At 46.8% G+C, this 24,311-nt stretch overlaps 1 protein-coding gene across 6 annotated transcripts in view; it reads left to right on the forward strand.

Moving 5' to 3' along the window:
- dock3 (dedicator of cytokinesis 3) overlaps positions 1-24,311 on the forward strand; it is a 1,512,713-nt gene that overhangs the window by 1,413,624 nt on the left and 74,778 nt on the right. For all 6 annotated transcript variants that reach the window (XM_086001262.1, XM_086001257.1, XM_086001258.1 and 3 more), the window contains 2 exons: positions 7,820-7,936; positions 16,547-16,668. In XM_086001262.1, coding sequence (XP_085857388.1) covers positions 7,820-7,936; positions 16,547-16,668 — 239 coding nt within the window. The remainder of the gene's footprint in view (positions 1-7,819; positions 7,937-16,546; positions 16,669-24,311) is intronic.

A 24,311-nucleotide genomic window follows, 5' to 3' on the forward strand; every position in this document is an offset into this window, starting at 1 on the left:
GAGACGGAAGGCGGTGCTCTATCCGGCAAGTGGCAGGAGGCCCTCGCCGCAAGTCTTCTACACCATGTGGAGGGAGGTAGCGCAGCACTGTGGTCCCCAGGACCCACACACAGTACAGGAAGAAATTTAACAACCTCACTTGGGTGGGCAGGGTGAGTGAATGCTTCAACAAATGCTACGTACCACCATCTGTACCATAGCCTTCACACACAGCCCAAAGCACCACACCCTCAGCACTCACCCATCAACAATCTCTACCTACCAACACTCACACCCACATCTCACACCTTGCACACAATGACAGCTATTCAACTATGGCAGGCAAACACATTGCTCCACACTCGATCACACATTGTCCTTTCTCTTGCAGGCCAAGGTAGCTAACAACAGTCAGAGAAATCAACAGTTTAAATCAAACGTGGCCACAGTAAATAATAATTCTAATAGGTCTAAGAGCGTTAAAAAAACAAGCCTGAAGGTTTTGTGTCTTAATGCGAGGAGCATTTGTAATAAGGTGGACGAATTAGCTGCGCAAATAGAGGTAAACGAATATGATTTGGTTGGGATTACGGAAACGTGGCTCAAGGATGGCCAAGACTGGGAACTCAACATCCAGGGGTATTCGATATTCAGGAAAGATAGGCAAAAAGGAAAGGGAGGTGGGGTAGCTTTACTGGTTAAAGAAGGGATTATTACAATTGTAATGAAGGATATTAGCTCTGATGATGTGGAATCTGTATGGGTAGAATTGAGAAATACTAAGGGGAAAAAAACATTAGTGGGAGTGGTACATAGACCTCCCAACAGTAAGGCGGAGGTTGGGGATGGCATGAAAAGGGAAATTAAAGAAGCGTGCAATAAGGGCACAGCAGTCATCATAGGTGACTTTAATCTACATATAGATTGGGCCAACCAAATTAGTAACAATACTGTGGAGGAGGAATTTCCTGGAGTGTTTACGGGATGGTTTCCTGGACCAATATGTCGAGGAACCAACCAGAGATTAGGCCATCTTAGACTGGGTATTATGTAACGAGAAAGGATTAATTAGCAATCTTGTTGTACGAGGCCCCTTGGGTCGGAGTGATCATAATATGATCGAATTCTTCATTAAGATGGAGAATGAAGTAGTTGACTCAGAGACTAGGGTCCTCAATTTAAATAAAGGAAACTACGATGGTCTGAGGAGCGAGTTGGGTAGGATTGATTGGGGAATGGCACTCAAAGGGTTGACGGTGGATAGGCAATGGCAAACATTCAAAGACCGAATGGATGAGCTACAGAATTTGTTCATCCCAGTTTGGCATAAAAATAAAACAAAAAAGGTGATTCAACCGTGGCTAACAAGGGAAATTAGGGATAGCATAAGATCCAAGGAGATGACATATAAATTGGCCAGAAAAAGCAATAATCCTGAGGATTGGGAGCAGTTTAGGATTCAACAAAGGAGGACAAAGGGATTAATTAAGAAAGGGAAAATAGAATATGAGAGTAAGCTAACAGGGAACATAAAAACTGATTGGAAAAGCTTTTATAGATATGTGAAGAGAAAAAGATTGGTGAAGTCAAGCGTAGGTCCCTTGCAGTCAGAATCAGGGGAATTTATAATGGGAAACAAAGAAATGGCAGACCAACTAAATTCATACTTTGGTTCTGTCTTTACAAAGGAGGACACAAATAACCTCCCAGAGATGCCGGGGAACATAGGGTCTGATGAAAGGGTGGAACTGAAAGAAATCAGTTTTTGTAGGGAAATGGTGTTGGGAAAATTGATGGGACTGAAGGCCGATAAATCCCCAGGGCCTGATAATCTACATCCCAGGGTACTTAAGGAAGTGGCCCTAGAAATAGTAGATGCATTGCTGGTCATCTTCCAGAACTCGATAGACTCTGGAACAGTACCCATGGATTGGAGGGTAGCTAATGTTACCCCACTATTCAAAAAAGGTGGTAGAGAAAAAGCGGGGAATTATAGACCGGTAAGCCTGACATCGGTAGTGGGGAAATGCTAGAGTCTATTATAAAAGGTGTAATAGCAGAGCACAATTAAGGCACATGGGATTGGGGGCAAGGTATTGACTTGGATAGAGAACTGGTTGGCGGACAGAAAGCAAAGAGTTGGAATAAACGGGTCGTTTTCCGAGTGGCAGGCAGTGACTAGTGGGGTACCGCAAGGATCGGTCCTAGGACCCCAGCTGTTCACGATATATATTAATGATCTGGACGAGGGAATTGGATGTAATATCTCCAAATTTGCAGACGACACAAAGCTGGGTGGGAGGGTATGCTGTGAGGAGGATGTCGTGAAACTCCAGTACAATTTGGACAGGTTGGGTGATTGGGCAGAAACATGGCAAATGCACTATAATGTGGATAAATGTGAGGTTATCCACTTTGGTGGCAAAAACAGGAAGGCAGATTATTATTTGAATGGCAATAGATTGGGAGAAGGGGAAGTGCAAAGAGACCTGGGTGTTCTTGTGCACTAGTCGCTGAAGGTAAGCATGCAGGTGCAGCAGGCGGTTAAGAAGGCAAATGGTATGTTGGCCTTCGTAGCAAGAGGGTTCGAGTACAGGAACAAGGATGTCTTGCTACAGTTGTACAGTGCCTTGGTGAGACCGCACCTTGAGTATTGTGTGCAGTTTTGGTCGCCTTACCTGAGGAAGGACGTTCTTGCCATGGAAGGAGTGCAGCGAAGATTCACCAGGCTGATACCTGGGATGACAGGAATGACATATGAGGAGAGATTGTGTCGATTGGGCTTATACTCACTGGAGTTTAGAAGATTGAGAGGGGATCTCATCGAAACCTATAAAATTCTGTCAGGCCTGGACAGACTAGATGCAGGAAGGATGTTTATGATGGCCAGGGAGTCCAGAATCAGGGGTCATAGTCTAAGGATAAGGGGTAAGCCATTTAGGACTGAAATGAGGAGGAATTTCTTCACCCAGAGAGTGGTGAACCTGTGGAATTCTCTGCCACAGAGGGCGGTGGAGGTCAGTTCATTAAATATATTCAAGAAAGAGCTGGATATATTTCTTAAGGCTAAAGGGATCAAGGGATATGGGGAGAAAGCAGGGACAGGGTACTGAATTTGGATGATCAGCCATGATCTCATTGAATGGCGGAGCAGGCTCGAAATGCCGAATGGCCTACTCCTGCTCCTATCTTCTATGTTTCTATGAGTGAGCAAGAGCGCACAGGCAGGGGACAGGCCGACACCCAACCACTGTCTGCGCAGGAGAATAAACTACTGCAGATTACTGGGCGCCAGGTGGTGGACGCCGTGGTCACCGGCGACATTGACCCCCTCGAGAACAATAACAGTATGTTCATCCCTACTCCTTCTTCTCACATCCCACTTCCCCCTCACCCCACAAGCCTTTCGCACTCTCCAGCTAATCATGCTGTATGCATGCATTTCTCCCTTCCTGCCCCCTCTCCCCTCACCTTAACCCGACTCCTGTGCCTTTATGCTTTCAGATAATCAGCAAGCATCTGAGCAGCCTGTCCCTGAGGGCACCATAGAGAGCGAGGCGGGAGAAGAGGAGGAGGAAGTACATACTGTATCACTGCATGTCTCACCCGCAGGCACCAGCTCAGATACTGGCACTACGTGTTCTTTAGAGGCTAGTAACGGGATCTGCACAGGGTGAAGCACTGGGGACTGGTGGGCTGCAGCAAGGCCTGGGGAAAAGGGTAGCTCAGGGGCCAGCTCCCCGGAGGGTGAGTTTGCATGCGACTTCTGCTGTACAGGACTCAGATGAGAACCTCGATGGGGAGACCTTTAGAAGGATGATTGGCATGCACACGGAGATGATAGGTGCAATGGCAAGGGTGCCTGAGAGCCTCTCGGCAATGGTAAGGAGCGTGGAGGAGTCCACCTCTAACATTGCACAAGGTTCTACGCACACCGTGGAACCCATCATTTCGAATCTGCAAAAGATGGTAGACTCCCAGAGAGACCGTGGCGACCCAGACCTGGTGCCGCACGTGTTGGGCGATTTGGCAGCTTCCATTGCAGCACCAACAGAAGCGACGTAACATCTTAATACTGTAATGCAGTCTGTGCTTGGTGGCATCCAATCTCAGACTTCTCATGCAGTCTCAGCTTGATGCCACGCAAGCTCTGACTGCTGCCACCGTGTCTGGGTCTACCACCGTCGATCGGGGCTTTCACGGTGCCACAGCAGGCCAGCAATCTGTGTTCCAACAGATTGCTAGGGATGCTGAGGTGCTGCCCCGGGGGAGTCGCAGTGGGTCAATGGAGCAGGAACCTGTTGATTTCTCTCAGGATGACAGCATTCCTGCTCCCACCACTGCCACTCCGCCATTGCCCTTGTCGCTGCCTGTCATCCAGCCAGCCCAGACTGCTGCCGCCCATGCTGAGGTGGTGCAGTCTACAGACGGGCCTTCTAAGCCCAGAGCTGGTCGAGGGCGTCCTGCAAGGCCATCTGAAATCTACCACATGGACACTCAGCAGCCTTCCACCAGCCCTGCTGCAGCCATTGGGCCAACACTTCGTAGAAGCATGTAGGGGGTTTTGTTCCAGGGGCTTATTGTAGGTCAGCCAGTTATGTTTTCCTGAGCTGCCCTGCCCGCTGTGTGGTTGCGAATCGCTTTCCCCTTCCTGATTCTGAGCTCAGGACTTATCGAGTGGTAACAAGGACAAACGAACAGACCAGTGGATTGGTACAAGGAAAACCAATGTTTATTAATTAGAAAAGCTAACACTACAAGAAAAACAGTATTATACAGAAGATAAAAGAAATCGCTATGGATGCAATACAGTTTTACACTTAACGGGAGAAGAAACGGACACAACGAGGGAGAAATTCTAAAATCACAATTTTGTAATACCCCTTTAACTCCCACCCTTACACCTAGCTAGGTTGTCTTGTGACGGTCAGAAAGATAATGCTCACCGGTGAAACAGATGAAAAGGCCTGGCCCTTGTGCCCCGCTGCTGCCGCCGAAATGTGCTTGCGATGCTTTCTAGATGGTTTTCCTTCTTGGTTGCTAGCAGACAAACAGGACACTGGGCCGAGGCGAAGAGAGAGAGAGAGAGGTGCTGGGCCGCCCCAGTTATATCCTCTCGGCAATGGGTCATTATCGCGCCTCATCAGTCCGTTCCATTGTCCGATTTGGGCTCGAAAGCGTAAGACAAGAGGACCTTGATTTTGGCCCATTTACGTTGATGGCACCGATCAGTACCACAACTGCCTTTCCATTGTTTTCTGAATGTCCTTAATTGTTCTGAATGTTCCTCAAGCAACTGGGACTATCTCTGCCCGAACTTAGATTGTGTAGGCAAACAATTGATAACCTGCCTCAGGGCGTGAATACAACTGAGCTTGCCTCACTGCATTGTTCAAATTAAACATGCAGTCTGTGAAGCTATCAGAAAATCCATATGGATGCCGCAGGCCCTTTTGCCATGTGTCTGACCGCAGCCATTTTGAGAGGCCCTGGATTTTTAAAACACAGTCACTCCAAGGTTTCTTTAATAACTCCAATTAATCTTCGGGGGGGAACATATGAAATTTTGCGAATCCCTTCAAGCACTAGAGTAGGCAAAGGCACAGTAATGACAGGGCACTAAGGGATTGCACAAGAGTGAATAGTTAATGTTTTTGGTGTAAATATGTGTTCACTGATTTTTGATGAATTTATTAATTCAGTTTGGATTCTTTTGTGCTGTGTCTCATTTCAGCTTTGCGCTGTGATATGGCCTGCGACAGGGATGAAATGATGGGGATGTAGTGAGCAACAGGGATCTGGGGTTTAATTCATTTGAACTGCAGTCTGATAAGGTGACCATGGACCGCCCTTCCGGAAGGCCGTTTGGAGTGGCTGCCTCCTCCCTCGCTCCTGTTCCTCCTCCTCCTCCTCCTTTCCCTCCTCCTCCTCCTCCTTTCCCTCTTCCTTCTCCTGAGGTGGTCCCGCAATCCCTGGTGGCAAGGGCTAGGCCCTCATGATGGCCAAGTTGTGGAGCATGCATGAGACCACCACGAAATGGGACACCCGCTCAGCCGAGTACTGGAGAGCTCCTCCCGAGTGGTCAAGGCAGTGGAACCGTTGCTTCAGCTGGCCGATGGTCTGCTTGATGATGTTCCTGGTGGCAGCATGGCTCTCATTATATGAGTGCAGGGCAGGATTGTTGGGCTTGCAGAGGGGAGTCATGAGCCAGGTGGAGAGCAGATAGCCCTTGTCTCCGAGCAGCCAGCCGCGAGCTTGACGTGGTGACGCAGGATGAAGGCATCGTGGCTGCTGCCAGGATAGCGGGCATTGACATTGAGGATTCGCTGTCTGTAGTCGCACACCAACTGCACTAAGTGAGTGGTAGCCTTTGGGGTTACGGAAGATCTCAGGATTGTTATGCGGTGCTCGCAAAGCCACTTGGGTGCAGTCAATTGTGCCTTGCACCGTGGGGAATCCCGCTATCCTGGCAAAGCCACATGCATGCTCATCCTGCTTCTCTCTGGTGATGGGGTAAGAAAAATGTAGTCCGTTCTCCTACTGTAGAGAGCCTCTGTGACCTCCCGGATGCAGCGATGGATGGCGAACTGTGAGATGTTAGCTATGTCTCCTGTTGCAGACTGGAAGGATCCACTGGCGAAGAAATTGAGGGCAACGGTGACCTTGATTGCCACTGGGAGAGCCGTGGTTGCCCTGATCTGAGGCTGGAGGTCTGTTTGCAGGAGGTGGAAGAGTTCTGTGACCACCTCCTTGGTGAAGCGAAGCCTTGTAATGCACTGCTCCTCGCTTAATTGGAGGTAGGAGAAGTGTTCTCGGAATACCCTCAGAGGGTAAGGCCTCCTGTTGAGAGCCTTGATGGCCATCCTCCTCCCTCTAGGCACATGTTCCAGTCTACCTCGCTGCCTCTGCTCCCCCCGCCATAGGTCCTGGAGGGCGAGGTCGACTACCAGTACAGCCCCCATTAATGTAACCAAGTGTAGCAGTTTGATTCTTTGAAGAATAAATGTAGCTACTTTTTAGTTGCCACAACACCCCTGATACAAAAGAACCTTGAAATTACTGAATGAAACTGTTGGAGAATGTGAAACTGACAAGAAACCACTGAAACTGTGCTGACCTGACAGCTGCAAGTCATTACAATAATGTCCCTGGAGACGGCTTCCTGGTGCTTCACACCAGCTCTCCGTCAGTGTTTACTCCAGGCGCTAAGGTAGGTGGCGACAATCAATTTCGCAGATCAGGCAATCAGTGAGCGTTGCACTCTCACCAATATCACGATCCACCTGGCGTTGACGTTCCCGACGATAACTCTTACCGGCAGCGCTGTGGGGGGGGGCGGGATTTGGCGTGCGGCGCTGGATTCGACTCACCCTGGCAATAATGCTCTAGCGCCCCATTAGCACCATCTGCTGGCGATAAGGGGACAAATTTTCCCCCCTAAGTGTGCAGCCTTCTGGTGGGAAGAGGACTAGGCTCAGCTGTAATTCCTCACGCGGTCAAATAGTCAGCAGACATTCCTATATGAGGAACAGCCATTTTGGTGAACCATGCCAGCATCTTTTGGAAGGGAAGGATGAAACCTGGGGAAGATATTTTGTACTATTTTTTGCACACTAATGGAGTCCACTCCTACCTCTAACTCTAACTCGATGTACCTTAACCAGGACAGCAATGAAAGCCTCCAGAAAGCTGCAGGGTGAACTGACTGAGGAAAAGGATGGAAAATTCCACAAATAAAGTGGATGGTGATAATCGGGCTCATAGTGGAGTTTTAGCGCATATAGTTTTCCCAGGTTGGCTCCTTAATGACCAGCATAACCTGTGTCATTCCTGTCCCCAGGTTCATATCCTTGGAGTAGGACTGGCAATGCACGAGAAGTTAGTGCATCCAGAAATGCGACCCCTGCATAAGAAGCTGATAGATCAGTTCCAAGTGATGAGGTCCAGCCTTTGCCACGTGAGTATCAGTCCCACTGATAGTATGGTCAAGTTTGAATGAATGTGTCTTAAGGCAAACAGTAAGTTTTTTTTACTTTATGTTCATTTTGTGCTCATCAAGGTTGTTCACTTCAGGCACTCTCAGGGTAAATACAGCACAGTTAGATACAGAGTAAAGCTCCCTCTACTGCAATGCGTACTATCTACAGGATGCATTTCAGCAACTCGCCAAGGTTTTTTCGGCAGCACTTCCCAAAGCCTCAACCTCCACCACCTGGAAGGACAAGGGCAGCAGGTGCATGGGAACATTATCACATCCGAGTTCCCCTCTGTTATATCCGTGTATCTTAATGTTGTGTCCTTCAATAATCAGACAACAGACTGCAGGGAATGATTCAACAGGTGTTTACTGAATGAGGGTTACTCTAGAACTAACTGTACAGATCACTACTCAGGGTTTATATACAGGTGTGGTCACTGCCGGTACTACAGTATACAGGAGCTGTAAAAAGTAGTTCTCTCCCTTAAGGTATATATACATTACATACATTACACCCTCCAAGTCACATGCCATCCTGACTTAGACATATAGTGCCGTTCCTTCATCGTCACTGGGTCAAAATCCTGGAACTCCCAACCTAACAACATTGTGGGAGCACATTCACCACAAGGAATGTAACAGTTCAAGAAGGCAGCTCACCACCAGCTTTTTTGGGCAATTAGAGATGGGCAATAAATGCTTTGACCCATCAAGCAAGGCTCTCCGTTGAGAGCACAGGATCATTAAATGGATGATATTTGGTGGGAATGCTGCAAAAAAGAAATCCAACCCAAACTGCAGCTAATGTATAGTCCTGAATTAGTGCAGCATGTCTTAAAAGGACTACTGCATTATAAACTATCCAAGCATCCTGACTAACCAGAAGCACGGCTTTAAGAAGTCTGAAAGCATTCTTACTGATGAGAGGAACATGCAGACACAGCCAGAGGGTACTGTTTCCATGGCAACTCTGCATGCAGTTTGTTCACTTTGTGGCGTACCGATCACAGAAAGGACACAATCCGCTTTCCGGTCCGTAGACTATAAATCAGGCGTCATGCCTCTAAGAAGGATCACACCTTTAAGAAACTCGATCTGCAACATAGTTAAGCTCAGAGCGGGGGAGGAGCAGTCGAAGCTGTGCACTGATGAAAGGCAGTCGTACTTTGTGTAGTCTCTGACTCCATTTTGTGTCAGCATGCAGCCTCAACAATTAAACCTTTTCTGTTGAACCTCTCCGAGTTCAGTATTTTTTGCTAGGAGTACGTAGACTCCTACAACTTATTGAATGATCTTTAAATCTAATTGAAGGGGACGAATTATTTCCATGTTGTTTACGTTTCAGACAGATATTTGTGTTGGTTTGTGGCAATGTAGAAAAACAAGTTAACAGTGCAATGAGGGTCTTGCGTCAGAACCCCATGGAGATTATTTTCTGTCATCACACTCACCCGTTTGCTGATCAGTGCAGTGTATTAAGGGGCCTTTAAGCTCCACTGATGACTCAGTGTGTAACTGCACTGTCTAGTGAGCCATAGTCTAGAAAGTGCCCGGGTTTGTTCCCCAGCCCGTGCCAATCTCAACCAGGCATACAGTAGGGGCACTACAGTTGTCCTCCGCACCCCTGGCTAGGAAGGGAAAAATTAATTTGGATTCCCACACCTGATCACTGCCCACTCACCCCTGCTGGAAAAGTCCATGGAGCTAATTTTAGTCTCTCTTATATCTTGAAGACAGGCTCAGACGGGTGTACTGTAGGGAGAAATTTAGTTGAGATCAGTCCCGACTGATCTGCTACACAGCACCCAGTTGAATGTTGGTGCGTGTGTTGGAAACTTCTGTCACAAACAGGTGGGAGCTTCATTAATCAATGCAAAAGGTGGCTGAGACATCCAGCATGGACCTTCCTGACATAGGGTCTAGCAAGACTCCCAAGTGAAAACCACATCCAGGAAACTGGGTGTCCAGGGTTGCTAGGGAGTCAGATATAGGGAGCAGTTCATTTAAAGGGCACAGGTAAGGGACTGAAATGACTCTAACAAAAGTTACAAATTACATTCTCTGTGACTGTGGCACTGGTGCATTTTCCTCCCTTGCCCTCCTCGACTTTTCTACAGCCTTTGACATGGTCGACCACACCATCCTCCTTCAATGCGTTTCCTCCATTGTCCAGCTCATTGGGATGGTCCTCACTTGGTTCCACACTTAACTATCCAGTTGTAGACATAGCATCTCCAACATGGCTTCTCTTCCTGTCCCAGCACTGTTACCTCCGGAGTTCTCCAAGGATCTATCCTTGGCCCCTTCTGCTTCCACATCTAGATGCTGCCCCTTGGCGAAATCATCCACAGACATGGGATCAGTTTCCACATTTATGCTGATGTCACCAAGCTCTACTTCTCCACCACCTCTCTAGACCCCTCCACGAGCTCTGTGTTGTCAGACTGCTTGTTCGACATCCAGTCCTGGATGATCCACAATTTCCTCCAGTTAAACACTGGGAAGAAGCATCTTAAGCCCTGTCACAAGCTCTGTACCTCTCTACTGATTCTATCCCCTGCCCCGGCCATTGTCTCAGACTAAAGCAGACTGTTCACAGTCTCGCCGTCCTACTTGACCTGAGCTGAGTTTCTCACCCCGCGCTCCCTTTGCCCCGCTTTTGGTGGCCGTACCTTCAGCCGTATCGGCCCCTCACTCTGGAATTCCCTCCCTAAACCCCTCCACCTCGCCACCTCCCTCTCCTCCTTTAAGACCCTCCTTAAAACCCAACTCTGTGGCCAAGCTTTTGGTCACCCCTCTTAATATCTCTTTGGCTCGGCGTCCATGTTTGTCTGATTACACCTCTGTGAAGCACCATGGGTAGTTGGTCTACGTTAAAGGCACAATATAAATGCAAGTTATTGTTGTTTAGACCAGATCTGGCCTGCTTTTCTATATTTTTTCCAACAACAACTTGCATTTATATAGAGCCTTTAACATAGTCTCAAGGCACTTCACAAGAGCGTTATCAAACAAAATTTGGCACCGAACCACATGAGATATTAGGACAGGTGACCAAAAGCATAGTCAAAGAAATAGGTTTTAAGGAGCGTCTTAAAGGAGAAGAGAGAGGTGGAGAAGTTTAGGGGGGGAATTCCAGAGTTTAGAGCCTAGGCAGCTGAAGCACGGCTGCCAATGGTGGAGCGATGGAAATCGGGGATGCGCAAGAGGTCAGAAGTGGAGGAGGCGCAGAGATCTCGGAGGGTTATAAAGCTGGAAGAAGTTACAGAGATAGGAAGTGGATGAGGCCGTGGAGGGATTTGAACACAATGAACATAAGAAATAGGAGCAGGAGTAGGCCATTCAGCCCCTCGAGGCTGCTCCGCCATTCAGTAAGATCATGGCTTATCTGATCTTGGCCTCAACTCCACTTTACTGCCAGTTCCCCATAACCCTTGACTCCCCTGTAGCTCAAATATCTGTCTATCTCCGCCTTCAATATATTCACTGATTCAGCCTCCACAGCTCTCTGGGGTAGAGAATTCCAAAGATTCACAGCCCTCTGAGAGAAGAAATTCCTCCTCATCTCCATCTTAAATGGGCGACCCCTTATCCTGAAACTATGACCCCTAGTTTTAGATCCCCCACGAGGGGAAACATCCTCTCATAAATAATGTGGCAGCAAGAGCAGGTCAGAAGCTAGGTATTCTGCGGCGAGTGTCTCACCTCCTGACTCCCCAAAGCCTTTCCAGCATCTACAAGGCACAAGTAAGGAGTGTGATGGAATACTCTCCACTTGCCTGGATGAGTGCAGCTCCAACAACACTCAAGAAGCTCGACACAATCCAGGACAAAGCAGCCCGCTTGATTTGGTACCCCATCCACCACCTTAAACATTCACTCCCTCCCTACCATGGCTACAGTGTGTACCATCTACAAGATGCACTGCAGCAACTTGCCAAGGCTTCTTCGGCAGCACCTCCCAAACCCATGACCTCTTCCACCTAGAAGAACAAGGGCAGCAGGTGCATGGGAACACCACCACTTCCAAGTTACCCTCCAAGTCATACACCATCCTGACTTAGAAGTATATCGCCGATCCTTCATCGTCGCTGGGTCAAAATCCTTGAAGTCCCTACCTAACAGCACTGTGGGAGTACCTTCACCACAGAGACTGTAGCGGTTCAAGAAGGCAGCTCACCACCACCTTCTCAAGGGAAATTTGGGGTGGGCAGTAAATGCTGGCCTTGCCAGCGACGCCCACATCCCTTAAACGAATAATAAAAAAGCATCTACCCTGTCAAGCCCCCTCAGAATCTTATATGCTTCAATAAGATCACCTCTCATTCTTCTAAACTCCAATGAGTATAGGCCCAACCTGCTCAACCTTTCCTCATAAGACAACCCTTTCATCTCAGGAATCAACCTCGTGAACTTTCTCTGAACAGCCTCCAATGCAAGTATATCCCTCCTTAAATAAGGTGACCAAAACTGTACGCAGTACTCCAGGTGGGGTCTCACGAACGCCCTGTACAGATGTAGTAAGACACCCTACTTTTATACTCCATCCCCCTTGCAATAAAGGCCAACATTCCATTTGTCTTCCTAATTATTTGCTGTACCTGCAAGCTAACTTTTTGTGTTTCATGTACGAGGACACCCAGATCCTTCTGTACCGCAGCATTCTGTAGTCTCTCGCCATTTAAATAATATTTTGCTTTTCTATTCTTCCTACCAAAGTGGATAACCTCACATTTTCCCACATTATACTCCATCTGCCAAATTTTTGCCCACTCGCTTAACCTATCTATATCCCTTTTCAGACTCTTTGGGCAGGATTTTCATTGGGCCATGGAGGCGGGATTGGAGGCGTGTGGGGGGTTAAAATCGCGAAATCGGGGGGCATGAACTCATCCCGCCACCAACCTGTCTCCATGCCAGTTTCAAAGGAGGCAGATACCCGACCTGTGCTGGGAGCCGCCTCCCTGAGGCGGGAAGGTGATTAGTGCCAATTAACTGCCTGTTAACAGGTAGTTAACAGGCAGTTTTTAACCTAATCCCTATTTTAGGGATCAACAAGATCAATCAAGTGAAAATCGTGTGGGATGGCCACAACTCGATGAAGGTGGGACTACAACCCCAAAAGTTGTAGTCCCGCCTCCTACACGCCTCCAGTATCAAAATCCAGCCCTTTGTGGCCACACAACTTGCTTTCCCACCTATCTTTGTATCGTCAGAAAATTTGGCTACAGTACACTCGGTCCCTTCATCCAAGTCATTAATATAGATTGTAAATAGTTGAGGTCCCAGCACTGATCCCTGTGGCACCCTGCTCGTTACAGTTTGCCAACCTGAAAATGACCCATTTATCCCGACTCTTGTTTTCTGTTTGTTAGCCAATCCTCTATCCATGCTAATATATTACCCCCAACACCATGAGCTCACATCTTGTGCAGTAACCTTTTATGTGGCACCTTATCGAATGCCTTTTGGAAATCCAAATACACTACATCTACTGGTTCCCCTTAATCCACCCTGCTCATTACATCCTCAAATAACGTTAATAAATTTGTCAAACATGATTTCCCTTTCATAAAACCATGTTGACTCTGCTTGATTGTATTGTGATTCTCTAAATGTCCTGCTACTACTCCCTTAATAATGGATTCCAGCATTTTCCCAATGACAGATGTTAAGCTAACCGGCCTATAGTTTCCTGCTTTATGTCTCCCTCCTTTCTTGAATAGGGGCGTTACATTTGCGGTTTTCCAATCCGCTAGGACCTTTCCAGAATCTAGGCAATTTGGGAATATTACAACCAATGCATCCACTGTCTCTGCAGCCAGTTCTTTTAAGACCCTAGGATGCAGGCCATCAGATCCAGGGGACTTGTCAACCTTTAGTCCCATTAGTTTGCCTAGTACTTTTTCTCTAGTGATAGTGATTGTTTTAAGTTCCTCCCTCCCTTTTGCCCCTTGATTATCTACTATTATTGGGATGCTTTAAGTGTCTTCTACCGTGAAGACAGATACAAAATATTTGTTCAAAGTCTCTGCCATTTTCCTGTTTCCCATGATTAATTCCCCAGTCTCACCCTCTAAGGGACCAATGTTTACTTTAGCTATTCTCTTCTTTTTTATATACTTGTAGAAGCTCTTACTATCTGTTTTTACATTTCTTGCTAGTTTACGCTCATAATCTATTTTCTCCCTCTTTATAACTTTTTTAGTCATCCTTTGCTGGTTTCTAAAAATGTCCCAATCTTCTGGCCTACCACTAATCTTCGCAACATTGTATGCCTTTTCTTTCAATTTGCTACCCTCCTTAACTTTCTTAGTTATCCATGGATGGTTCATCCTTCTCGTTGAGCCTTTCTTTCTTACTGGAATATATCTTTGTTGAGAGTTACGAAATATCTCCTTAAATGTCTGCCACTGCTTATCTACCGTCTTACCATTTAATCTATTTTCCCAGTCCACTTTAGCCAACTCTGTCTTCATACCTTTGTAATTGCCTTTATTTAAGTTTAAGACAGTAGTTTCAAACCCAAGTTTCTCACCCTCAAACTGAATGTGAAATTCTATCATGTTATGATCACTCTTCCCCAGAGGATACCTTACTATTAGATCATTAATTAATCCTGTCTCATTACACATTACCAAATCCAAAATAGCCTGTTCCCTGGTTGGTTCCACAACGTATTGTTCTTAGAAACCATCCCAATTACACTCTATGAACTCATCCTCAAGGCTACCTTTGCCAATTTGACTTGTCCAATCGATTATGAAGATTAAAATTGCCCATGATTATTGCAGTACCTTTGTTACAAGCCCCCATTATTTCTTGATTTATACTTTGTCCTATAGGATAGCTACTGTTAGGGGGCCTATAGATTCCCACAAATGACTTCTTTCCCTTTCTGTTTCTTATGTCCACCCAAACTGATTCTACATCTTAATCTTCCGAACCAAGATCATTTTGCACTACTGTTCTCACTACTTTCTCACACAAGGATGAGACTTTTAAATTCAAGACTTTGCCGGACCAGGGGCCAATGTGGGTCAGTGGGCCCAGGGGTGATGACTGAATAGGACTTGGTGCGAGTTAGGATACGGGCAGTTTTGGAGGAGCTTAAGTTTACGGAGGGTGGAAGGTGGGAGGTGGGCCAAGAGAGCATTGGAATATTCCAGCTGGCACTTAGTCTCAAAAACTTTTGTGCCAGTTGTTCTAATTAATGAATTTTTTGCCCCTAGCACCATTACTAGCGCCAGTGAGTTTCCCAATGGGAATGCACCTATCTGACATGTTTGTCAGATTAGGACCTACAGCGGGATGCCAGGCAGGTCAGGCTGCATTCGAGGTGCTCTGTAATTCTGCCAGCACCCACGCACTCACATCAGCAGGCAGAGATGAAATTATCTTGCCTTAGTAGATGTAGTGGCGGTTCCGCTTCCCAAAGGAAGCTGCAACAGCAGTCAATGATGGCATTACTGAGACATGTGGATGCCTGACCAGCAGTTATGCTGTATTGTTCCTTAAAAGCACCCCAAACACACCTTTTTGTGGTACTGCATGGAAGAAGGCATGGCAGCAAAGCCTGATCAATCGCACCCACCGTGATGCCACCAAATATATTTACTGACATTGTGGCAACGACCGTGGGAAACTGTTCTCAGGGCCCAGCAGAGAGGTTCCATGCAAAATAGGACTGGCACATACAGTGCCAGTAATGGTCAGCTGTAGCCCAAAACGTGGCTGCAGCTCCTTGCAGGCAAACTGCAGTGCAGACCCATGGGGACAGTACTGCAGTGAGACAGGAGCTATCCTCCTCATTAACACTTCATCAGCCATTGAATAGGGGGTCAGGTGCAGGGTTGCCCAGTCACTTGCCTGCAGACTTGAGCCTGCACCTAGGATACCCTATCCTGTCATTTATGATTGCAATTTATTCGGCCCCTGTCCCTTCAGCCTTGGCAAAAGTAGGTACTGGGCTGAGATGACTTTTGAGGCTTTCCAAAAGCTTTCTGAAATGTTCTCTCCTTATTGTGACACTCCTCTTTAGTTGACCCCATTCCTTTAAATGTCATTGCATGCAGTTTTCTTCTTCCATCACTCCTGTGCTCCCTAGATCTGTCTGAGTATTCGCTTGAATCGGTGACTCGTGTGAAATATGCTTATACAGGAAACCAGAGCGCTACTAGCACTCTGATGGGATTTTAACTATTTAGAGCTGACTTACATGTGTCAGATGAAAATCGGCCCCCATATGTGTGGATCAGGCAGGGACAGGATCGAGCATGGACAGAATAGCCTGCTGACACTCACTGTCCAGCCTCACAGACGAATGACCACTCGGCCAAGCAACTGGAAGATCTATGGTGCGCCAAGAAAGAGCTGTGTCCCACTAATGTCCTAGTGGGGAGCTGGCTGTGATGCCATGGCAGCTTCCTTGTGGTGATGTTGCAGTATGAGCTCAGGCTGCTATGAGCAATACGTAGTGAATTGTAGAGATGTCACTCATCTATATAAATACCTTTCAGCAATAGGAACCTTATGATACCAGCCACACACAAATGCTAAGCTCACTGAGGTTTCCATCTTCCCATATAGGATCTTCCTGGAATGGACAAGATCAGTCCTGCTTGCTCTGTTTCCAGCACACCACGTGGCAGTCTCATGTCCAATCATAATCCGATGAGTCCAGAGAGTATCAAGCTTGTACACAGACACAGGTAAGTGAGACTGGTGGCCAGTTTGTACACAAACACAGGTAAGTGAGACTGGTGCCCAGTTTGTACACAGACACAGGTAAGTGAGACTGGTGGCCAGTTTGTACACAAACACAGGTAAGTGAGACTGGTGCCCAGTTTGTACACAGACACAGGTAAGTGAGACTGGTGGCCAGTTTGTACACAGACACAGGTAAGTGAGACTGGTGCCCAGTTTGTACACAGACACAGGTAAGTGAGACTGGTGCCCAGTTTGTACACAGACACAGGTAAGTGAGACTGGTGCCCAGCTCGTATGCAGATACAGGTAAGTGTTTATATTCACTGTGTGAAAATTACCAGTCTGTGGCTAAATATCTAAGCACTGTTTGAAAAAGAATTCCTGCATTTCCTTCAAAAGTACTTCATTGGTTGTAAGGCGCTTTGGGACATGCTGAGGTCATGAGAGGCGCTATATAAGTGCAAGTCGTTCTTTCATTCTTGAGATGTGGGCATCACTGGTAAGGCAGGCATTTACTGCCCATCTCTAATTGCTGGTTTGATACAAATGAGTTGCTTGCTTGGCCACTTCAGAGGGCAGTTAAGAGTCAACCACTTAAGTGTGTGACTGGAGTAGCGTATAGGCCAGACTGGGTATGGGCAGCATGTTTCCTTCCCTAAAGGTCATTAGTTTAACGTTCAGGTGGGTGTTTGACTGTGCCTGTGCTGAGTTATCTGATCTCAGTTGGAGTAGCACATTTAACCTCATTGGCTGATGGCTCTCTTAATCCAGGAACAAAGTCCACTGTCCTGATTGCTGTCCACTGACCCCTTTTTGAAAGTGTGTATGTGTGAATTGCGAGTAAGAACAGGATCGGGCTCAGCTGTGATACCTCCATGGAAAAAATAGCCTGGTGATACTGCTATACTGATCTCTACGCTCGCATGTGAAATATAAGCAGTTGGGGACGGTATTAAGGGCAGCCAACATCCTTGGAACTGTACCCCAGCGCAAGCATATTTGGAGAGGAAGGGAGAAGAGAGGAAATGTTCTTGTGGGCTCCAGTGGTGGCTCTGTTGATGACCTAATTTGCATAATTAACACAATTTGGACTGTCATGATATTGTCACATTGGACCCTGTGCTCTCGCTTATCCCTACCACTATTATCTCCGCACCTTTTGAGCATGGAGGACGTTCAAAGTTGTTTTGATTTATGCTCGTGACAGCTTTATAGTGCATTCTGAAATTGATACCAACTGATATATACATTGATTGATCAGATCTTCACTGGTCCTAACTGGAATTTTCAGCAGGATACCCAGGACCCACAATGGGTCCCATGTTGCTGAGCATATGGGTTATCATCTGTGGAGGGCAACTAGTCAGGAATGAAGTGTGATAATTGGGTTCAGTTGCTTAGAGAGAAAGAACGACATGCATTGTTGTGTATGTACCTTTAAGAGAATAACTGGTCTCAGACTGCAGTACCGGCAGTGACCACCCCTGTATAAAAGGCGCTAGAGAGCCTCTGTTTGTTAGTTTTCCCTATTGACTTCCACCAGTAAAGATTTGTTTGTTTTCACTCCTGCTGGTCCGTGTCTCAATCATTCACGGACTTAACACTGGCGACGAGTAAGAAACGAACTTACCTGCAACTCGGCAGCACCTCAGACGACGTTGTTGAAGGTCGGAGCCAGAAGAAAGAAAAAAAATTGAGTCCAAAGAAACCCGAGAAACGGGCGTCGACCGTCAATCATCGGTTTGAAAACTTGCAGGAGAGACTGTCAAGAGCCAGGTTCGGTTCACCAGTCTGTGCCTTCCCAGCTAGTCGGGCTGGTGGCAGGTAGTGCTCTGATCCTTCCTGGGCTGCGGTGGGCTGAAGCTCGATCGGGTGGCTTTTCAACGGGGCCGGGCAGCGAGTCGGGAGGCAAAGAGAGAGAGAGAGAGGGTGGAGCACACAGGGCGCGGCCGGTGCTTCGAAGCCGGGCAGTGTTCGGACCTAAGAAGAGGGAGGGAATCAATTAACGCTCAAGAAACCGTGGAAAGCAGCGCAAACAACAGCGGGGAAGAAGGCAAAGCGCGGGAGGCGCCATTTTGTTAAATCGGGGAAGAAGGCAAAGCGCGGGAGGCGCCATTTTAGATTTGCAAGATGCCGAAGACTGGCTGTATCACTGCTTTTGATAATACATTAGAGGACTGGACCACGTATATGGAAAGAGTCGAGGTATATTTTGAGGCAAACGAAATAGCGGAGGGGAAAAAGGCATTGATATTGCTAAACTTAATGGGCGCTAGAACGTACGGCCTATTGTGGGACCGGATTACTCCAGCCAAACCGAAGGCGAAGAGTTTTAACGAAATTGTTGCTGTCCTACAGGAACACCTAAACCCTGCACCGCTGTTGATAGCAGAAAGATTTAAATTCCACAGGAGAACTCAGCACAAAGATGAGAGCAATGCTGAGTATCTTACGGAACTATGCAAGCTATCAAAGCACTGCCAGTTCGGAGCAGGACTGGCAGATACCCTACGGGACAAATTTGTCTGTGGACTCCTGAGTGAAGGAACACAGAAGAAGTTACTCTCAGAAAAAGAGCTGACGCTAGATAAGGCTTTCAGCGTGGCAGTATCGTATGAAGCAGCAGCCAGGGGAGCTGCAGAAATTCAACAAAAACCACAGGAATACGGCACCCACGAAATGACATGGGGATTTGCAAAATGTTATCGCTGCGGCAGAACTAACCATGACCAGAAGGACTGCTGGCCCAAAGACAAAATATGCAGACAATGCGGGAAGATTGGACACATTGCACGAGTTTGCAGGTCTGGGAAGAAGACCAGCGACAACAAAAAGGCTACTAAGGAACCGTACAAGAAAATACAAAAGATGACAGACAGTAGTTCCGAAGACCAGATGACGATAGTGAATCCGAGAACAGGAGACTAAGCTGTCTCAAACTTCACAATGTAATCGCAAAAGAGGATCACCGAACCATTTGGGTCACCCTCACGATAGCAGGGTCCCAAGTTAAAATGGAATTGGATACAGGATCAGCGCTAACCGTCATGAATCGACGAGACTACGAGCGGCTATTTTCACACATACCCTTGAGAGAGACATCCATCGTCTTGACGACGTATACGGGGCAAAAAGTATACCCCAGAGGAAAAATAAGGGTGCCTGTCGAGTACAATGGCAAGAAAATACGGAAATTGTATCTCTACATACTGCCAAATGGTGGACCACCGTTATTGGGACGGGAATGGATCAGGAAGATAAACTTGGATTGGCATTCCATTCATGCAATGACGGTGGACGGTAAAAAAGATGAAGACGTCACTCCTGGACGATTGTCAACAATCTTAGCTAACGCCAAAGAGGTATTTCAACAAGAACTGGGCACGCTTAAAGGCGTAACCGCCTCGATAAAAATAGAAGAGAATGCAGTTCCCAAGTTTTTCAAAGCAAGACCGGTACCATATGCAATTCTCCCAGCCGTCGAGGCAGAGCTGGAGAATCTGGAGAAGGCGGGCGTGTTGTCTAAGGTCGACTGGAGCGAGTGGGCGACACCCATCGTTCCTGTCATGAAGAAAATGTTAAGCAATAAGTCCGGAGAGCCAAGGAAGATTCGCATCTGTGGGGATTTCAAGGTGACGGTGAACCCTGTCCTTCACACAGTACAATATCCTCTTCCAAGGATAGAAGACATCTTCGCCTCACTGTCTGGAGGGAAGCGTTTTACAAAAATTGACCTAGCACAAGCATATTTGCAGATGGAGGTTGAAGAGTCCTCTAGGAAGTATCTCACCAGTATCATCGATTGGTATTCGGAGCAGCATCGGCTCCGGCGATATGGCAAAGAGCGATGGAACAAGTCCTGCAAGGGATTCCGGGGACTCAGTGTTACTTGGACGACATCCTTGTAACAGGTGAAGATGACAGTGAACACCTTAACAACCTAGAACAGGTGCTCACTAGACTACGGGAACATGGGCTGCGAGCCAACCGCCCCAAGTGCGAATTTTTTAAGAAAGAGATATCGTATTGTGGCCACGTGATTGATGAAGAGTGGTTGCATAAGTCCCCTGACAAAATTGAAGCGGTTGTTAAGGCCCGAGCGCCTGAAAATGTGTCGCAACTGAGGTCATTCCTCGGGTTGGTGAATTACTATCATAAGTTTTTGCCGAATTTGTCGACAATTTTGCACCCACTGAACGCCCTGCTACGAACGGGGGTAGCATGGAAATGGAGCGATGATTGTAAGCGTGCTTTTCAGAAGAGTAAGGACTTAATCACTTCAAGGGAAGTATTGGCTCACTACAACCCAGCACTGCCGATAAGACTGGCGTGTGATGCGTCTCCCTACGGCATTGGGGCGGTACTGTCACATAAGTTCCTTGATGGGTTAGAGAGGCCAATAGCTTTTGCGTCACGCTCGTTAACTTCTGCCGAGCGTAACTACGCTCAGATTGACAGAGAGGCCCTCAGCCTAGTGTGGGGGGTGAAGAAGTTCAATCACTACCTGCACGGTCAAAAATTTACTCTACTAACCGATCATCAACCTCTTGTCTCCATTTTCAACCCTCAGAAGGGCGTACCGATAATGACGGCACAACGGCTGCAGAGATGGTCCCTTTTCCTAGGGGCACACCAATATGACATCGAGTACAAAGGAACTAAACAGCATGGAAATGCTGATGGATTGTCACGCCTACCGTTGCCGACGGTGGAAGAAGACCTTGCAGTGGATCCAGTGGAGTTCTTCCACTCGACCATAGTCGAATGTCTCCCTGTGACGAATGCAAACATAGAAAACGAAACACGGAATGACCCGACACTATCACGGGTCTATGATTTAACGGTGAAGGGTGTATTGATTTCCTTGTGGGTTCAATGATGAGACATTTCTAAAAGAGAATGACTTTTAATCTAAGGTTTGTTCAAGAATTCATACAGCTTTTCAGGACACACCATGCTTGAGCTGCAGCTAAAGTAAAACTAAAAAACTCTCAGCCTGCTTGTCTGGTCACATGACCTCTGCTGGTCAGGCACAAGCAATCAATACCTGCAATCATGCTATTAAGGCATCATAATCGAACAGGCAAATAACATCACTATTTGCTGATATCATTACATCTCCCTTTCTTAAAACAAAAGTATTTTACTTTTAACTAAATATGTTTTCTTTGTATTAATCTGCATTTTAACTAACACTTAATGAACTTACATTATCATTATCATGATCAAGGTTTTTTAACCTTGCTTTGTGTGTTCACATGAAATATGTCAATACACTAGAACTTGAAGAAAGAATAAGATAACATTACTTCCTTCTATAACAATAGTCCTTAAATTTGCTCAATGAGTCTCTCAGGAGGCTTCACGTGTCTTGAGGATTTTCTGATTGATTGTCCTTGAATCTGAGTTGTTGCCTCAGATGATGTGTTCTCAGCTGTGTGATCAGGTTGTTCAACAGTATCAGTCTCTTGACCTGCTGTGGCTGGTCCCATGAGAAGATCTCGACGATTTCTTCTCAGAACAGCACCCTCATCTGTCTGAATGGTGTATGATCTTGGTTGAACTTCACTCAGGACAGTTCCCTTCTGAGTCCATGTGTTTGTTTTGTCTTTCAACCTTACTTGGTCACCAGTGTGGAGTTCAGGTAGGTTTTGTGTTCCTCTGTCATAGTAATACTTTTGCTTTTCTTTCTGTTGTTCTTTGAACTTCCTCACTTTCTCCCCCTCTTTTGTTTTCAGGAGGTTCTCCGGGATGGGTAGGTTTGACCTTAGCCGACGTCCCATCAGGAGTTGGGCTGGTAACATACCACACTCGAGCGGCGTTGTGCGGTATACAAGCATGCTTTGGTAGAAGTCAGTTCCACTGTCTTTTGCCTTGTACATCAGTCTTTTCACTGTCTGGACCGATTTTTCCACTAGTCCATTGGACTGTGGATAGTGAGGACTTGACGTTGTGTGGACAAAGTCCCACTCTTTGGCAAAGTGTCGGAAATTTGCATTGTTAAACTGGGGTCCGTTGTCTGTGAAGACCTCGCTTGCCACGCCATGTCTGGAGAATATGGCTTTCATACTTCTTATCACAGCTTCTGCAGTGGTGGTGTACAGTCTACAAACCTCTGGATACAGGGAGTAATAGTCTGTGACGACAAGATAGTCCTTCCCTTGACATATGAATAGGTCAGCGCCTACCTTCTGGTAAGGTCTGTCTGGTGCTGGGTGTGGCTTTAGTGGTTCTACCGGATTGCTTGCTCGATATTTCAGGCATATTGTGCAGTTTGACACCTCATTTGTCACACCTTGGTTGATTCGTGGCCAGTACATCACCTCTCGTGCTCTTTTCTTACACTTTTCGATTCCCAGATGTCCTCCATGGATCTTTTTTAGCATCTCTTTTCTCAGACTCTTTGGGATAACTATTTTACTTCCTTTGTAGATGATGTCTTCGACCACTGATAGTTCCGCCCTGCAGTTCCAGTACTCTGCCATGTCAGGTGAGCAGTCTTGCTTCATGTTGGGCCATCCATCCAAGATGCTTTTTCTCAGTTGTCTCATTGTTTCATCTTTGTTTGTCTCAGTCTTTATGAGCTCCATTTTTGCATCTGCTATGGGCAGTGCACTTGTGATCATGTCCACGTAGGCGTTCACTTTTTCATCCATTGTGGTGTTTGCGGGCTCACTTGGGTCAACAGCTCTGGACAACGTGTCTGCTGCATACATCAGCTTACCCGGTGTGTATGCAACATTCAGTGTATAGCGTTGCAGCCTGATCATCATTCTTTGTATTCTAAGTGGACAGCTATTCAGTGGCTTTTGGAACAATGCAATCAAGGGCTTATGGTCAGTCTCTACACTGATTGCTTGTCGTGCCACAAACTGGTGAAATCTTTCACAGGCATATGTGATGCTGAGCAGCTCCTTTTCTATTTGAGCATATCGCGTCTCCGCGTCTGTCATTGAGCGCGATGCATATGCAATAGGTTGCCAGTAGTCATATTGTTGCAGAAGAACGGCACCGAGCCCACTCTGTGATGCATCTGATGATATCTTGATGGGTCTCGCTGGGTCATAAAACCTCAGAACTGGTTCCTCTGTGAGCAGTTTCTTTAGATCGCTCCATGACTTCTCATGCTCATGATTCCATTCCCATTCTATGTTCTTTTCAGTTAGTCTTCTCAGTGGCGCTATTTTTTCTGAGAGGTTGGATATGAATTTACCCATGTAGTTGATCATTCCATTAAACCTCTGCACGTCTTTTTTGCATTGTAGCCTTGGCATATTCTCAATGGCGGACACCTTTCTGGGATCTGGTCTGATGCCCTCACTGCTAAGGATATCTCCCACGAATGTCAGTTCTGTCACCCTGAGCTGGCATTTCTCTCTATTCAGCTTCAGGTTTGTTTTCCTTGTTGCTTCCAGCACTTTTTTCAGTCTCTCGTCATGCTCAGTTCTCGTGGTTCCCCATACTATGATGTCATCCATTGATGTATCAACTCCCTCCAGGTGCTCATAGATCATATGGATAGTCTTGTGATACACTTCAGGAGCTGAGGCAATGCCAAATGGTAACCTTAGGAATCTGTATCTGCCAGATGGAGTGTTGAACGTGCACAGTCTTGAACTTGCTTCGTCCAGCTTTATCTGCCAAA

The sequence above is a fragment of the Somniosus microcephalus genome, chromosome 11 (genome assembly GCF_052327205.1).
Source record: "Somniosus microcephalus isolate GS21.2 chromosome 11, FLI_Smic_1.0, whole genome shotgun sequence".
NCBI lineage: Eukaryota > Metazoa > Chordata > Chondrichthyes > Squaliformes > Somniosidae > Somniosus > Somniosus microcephalus.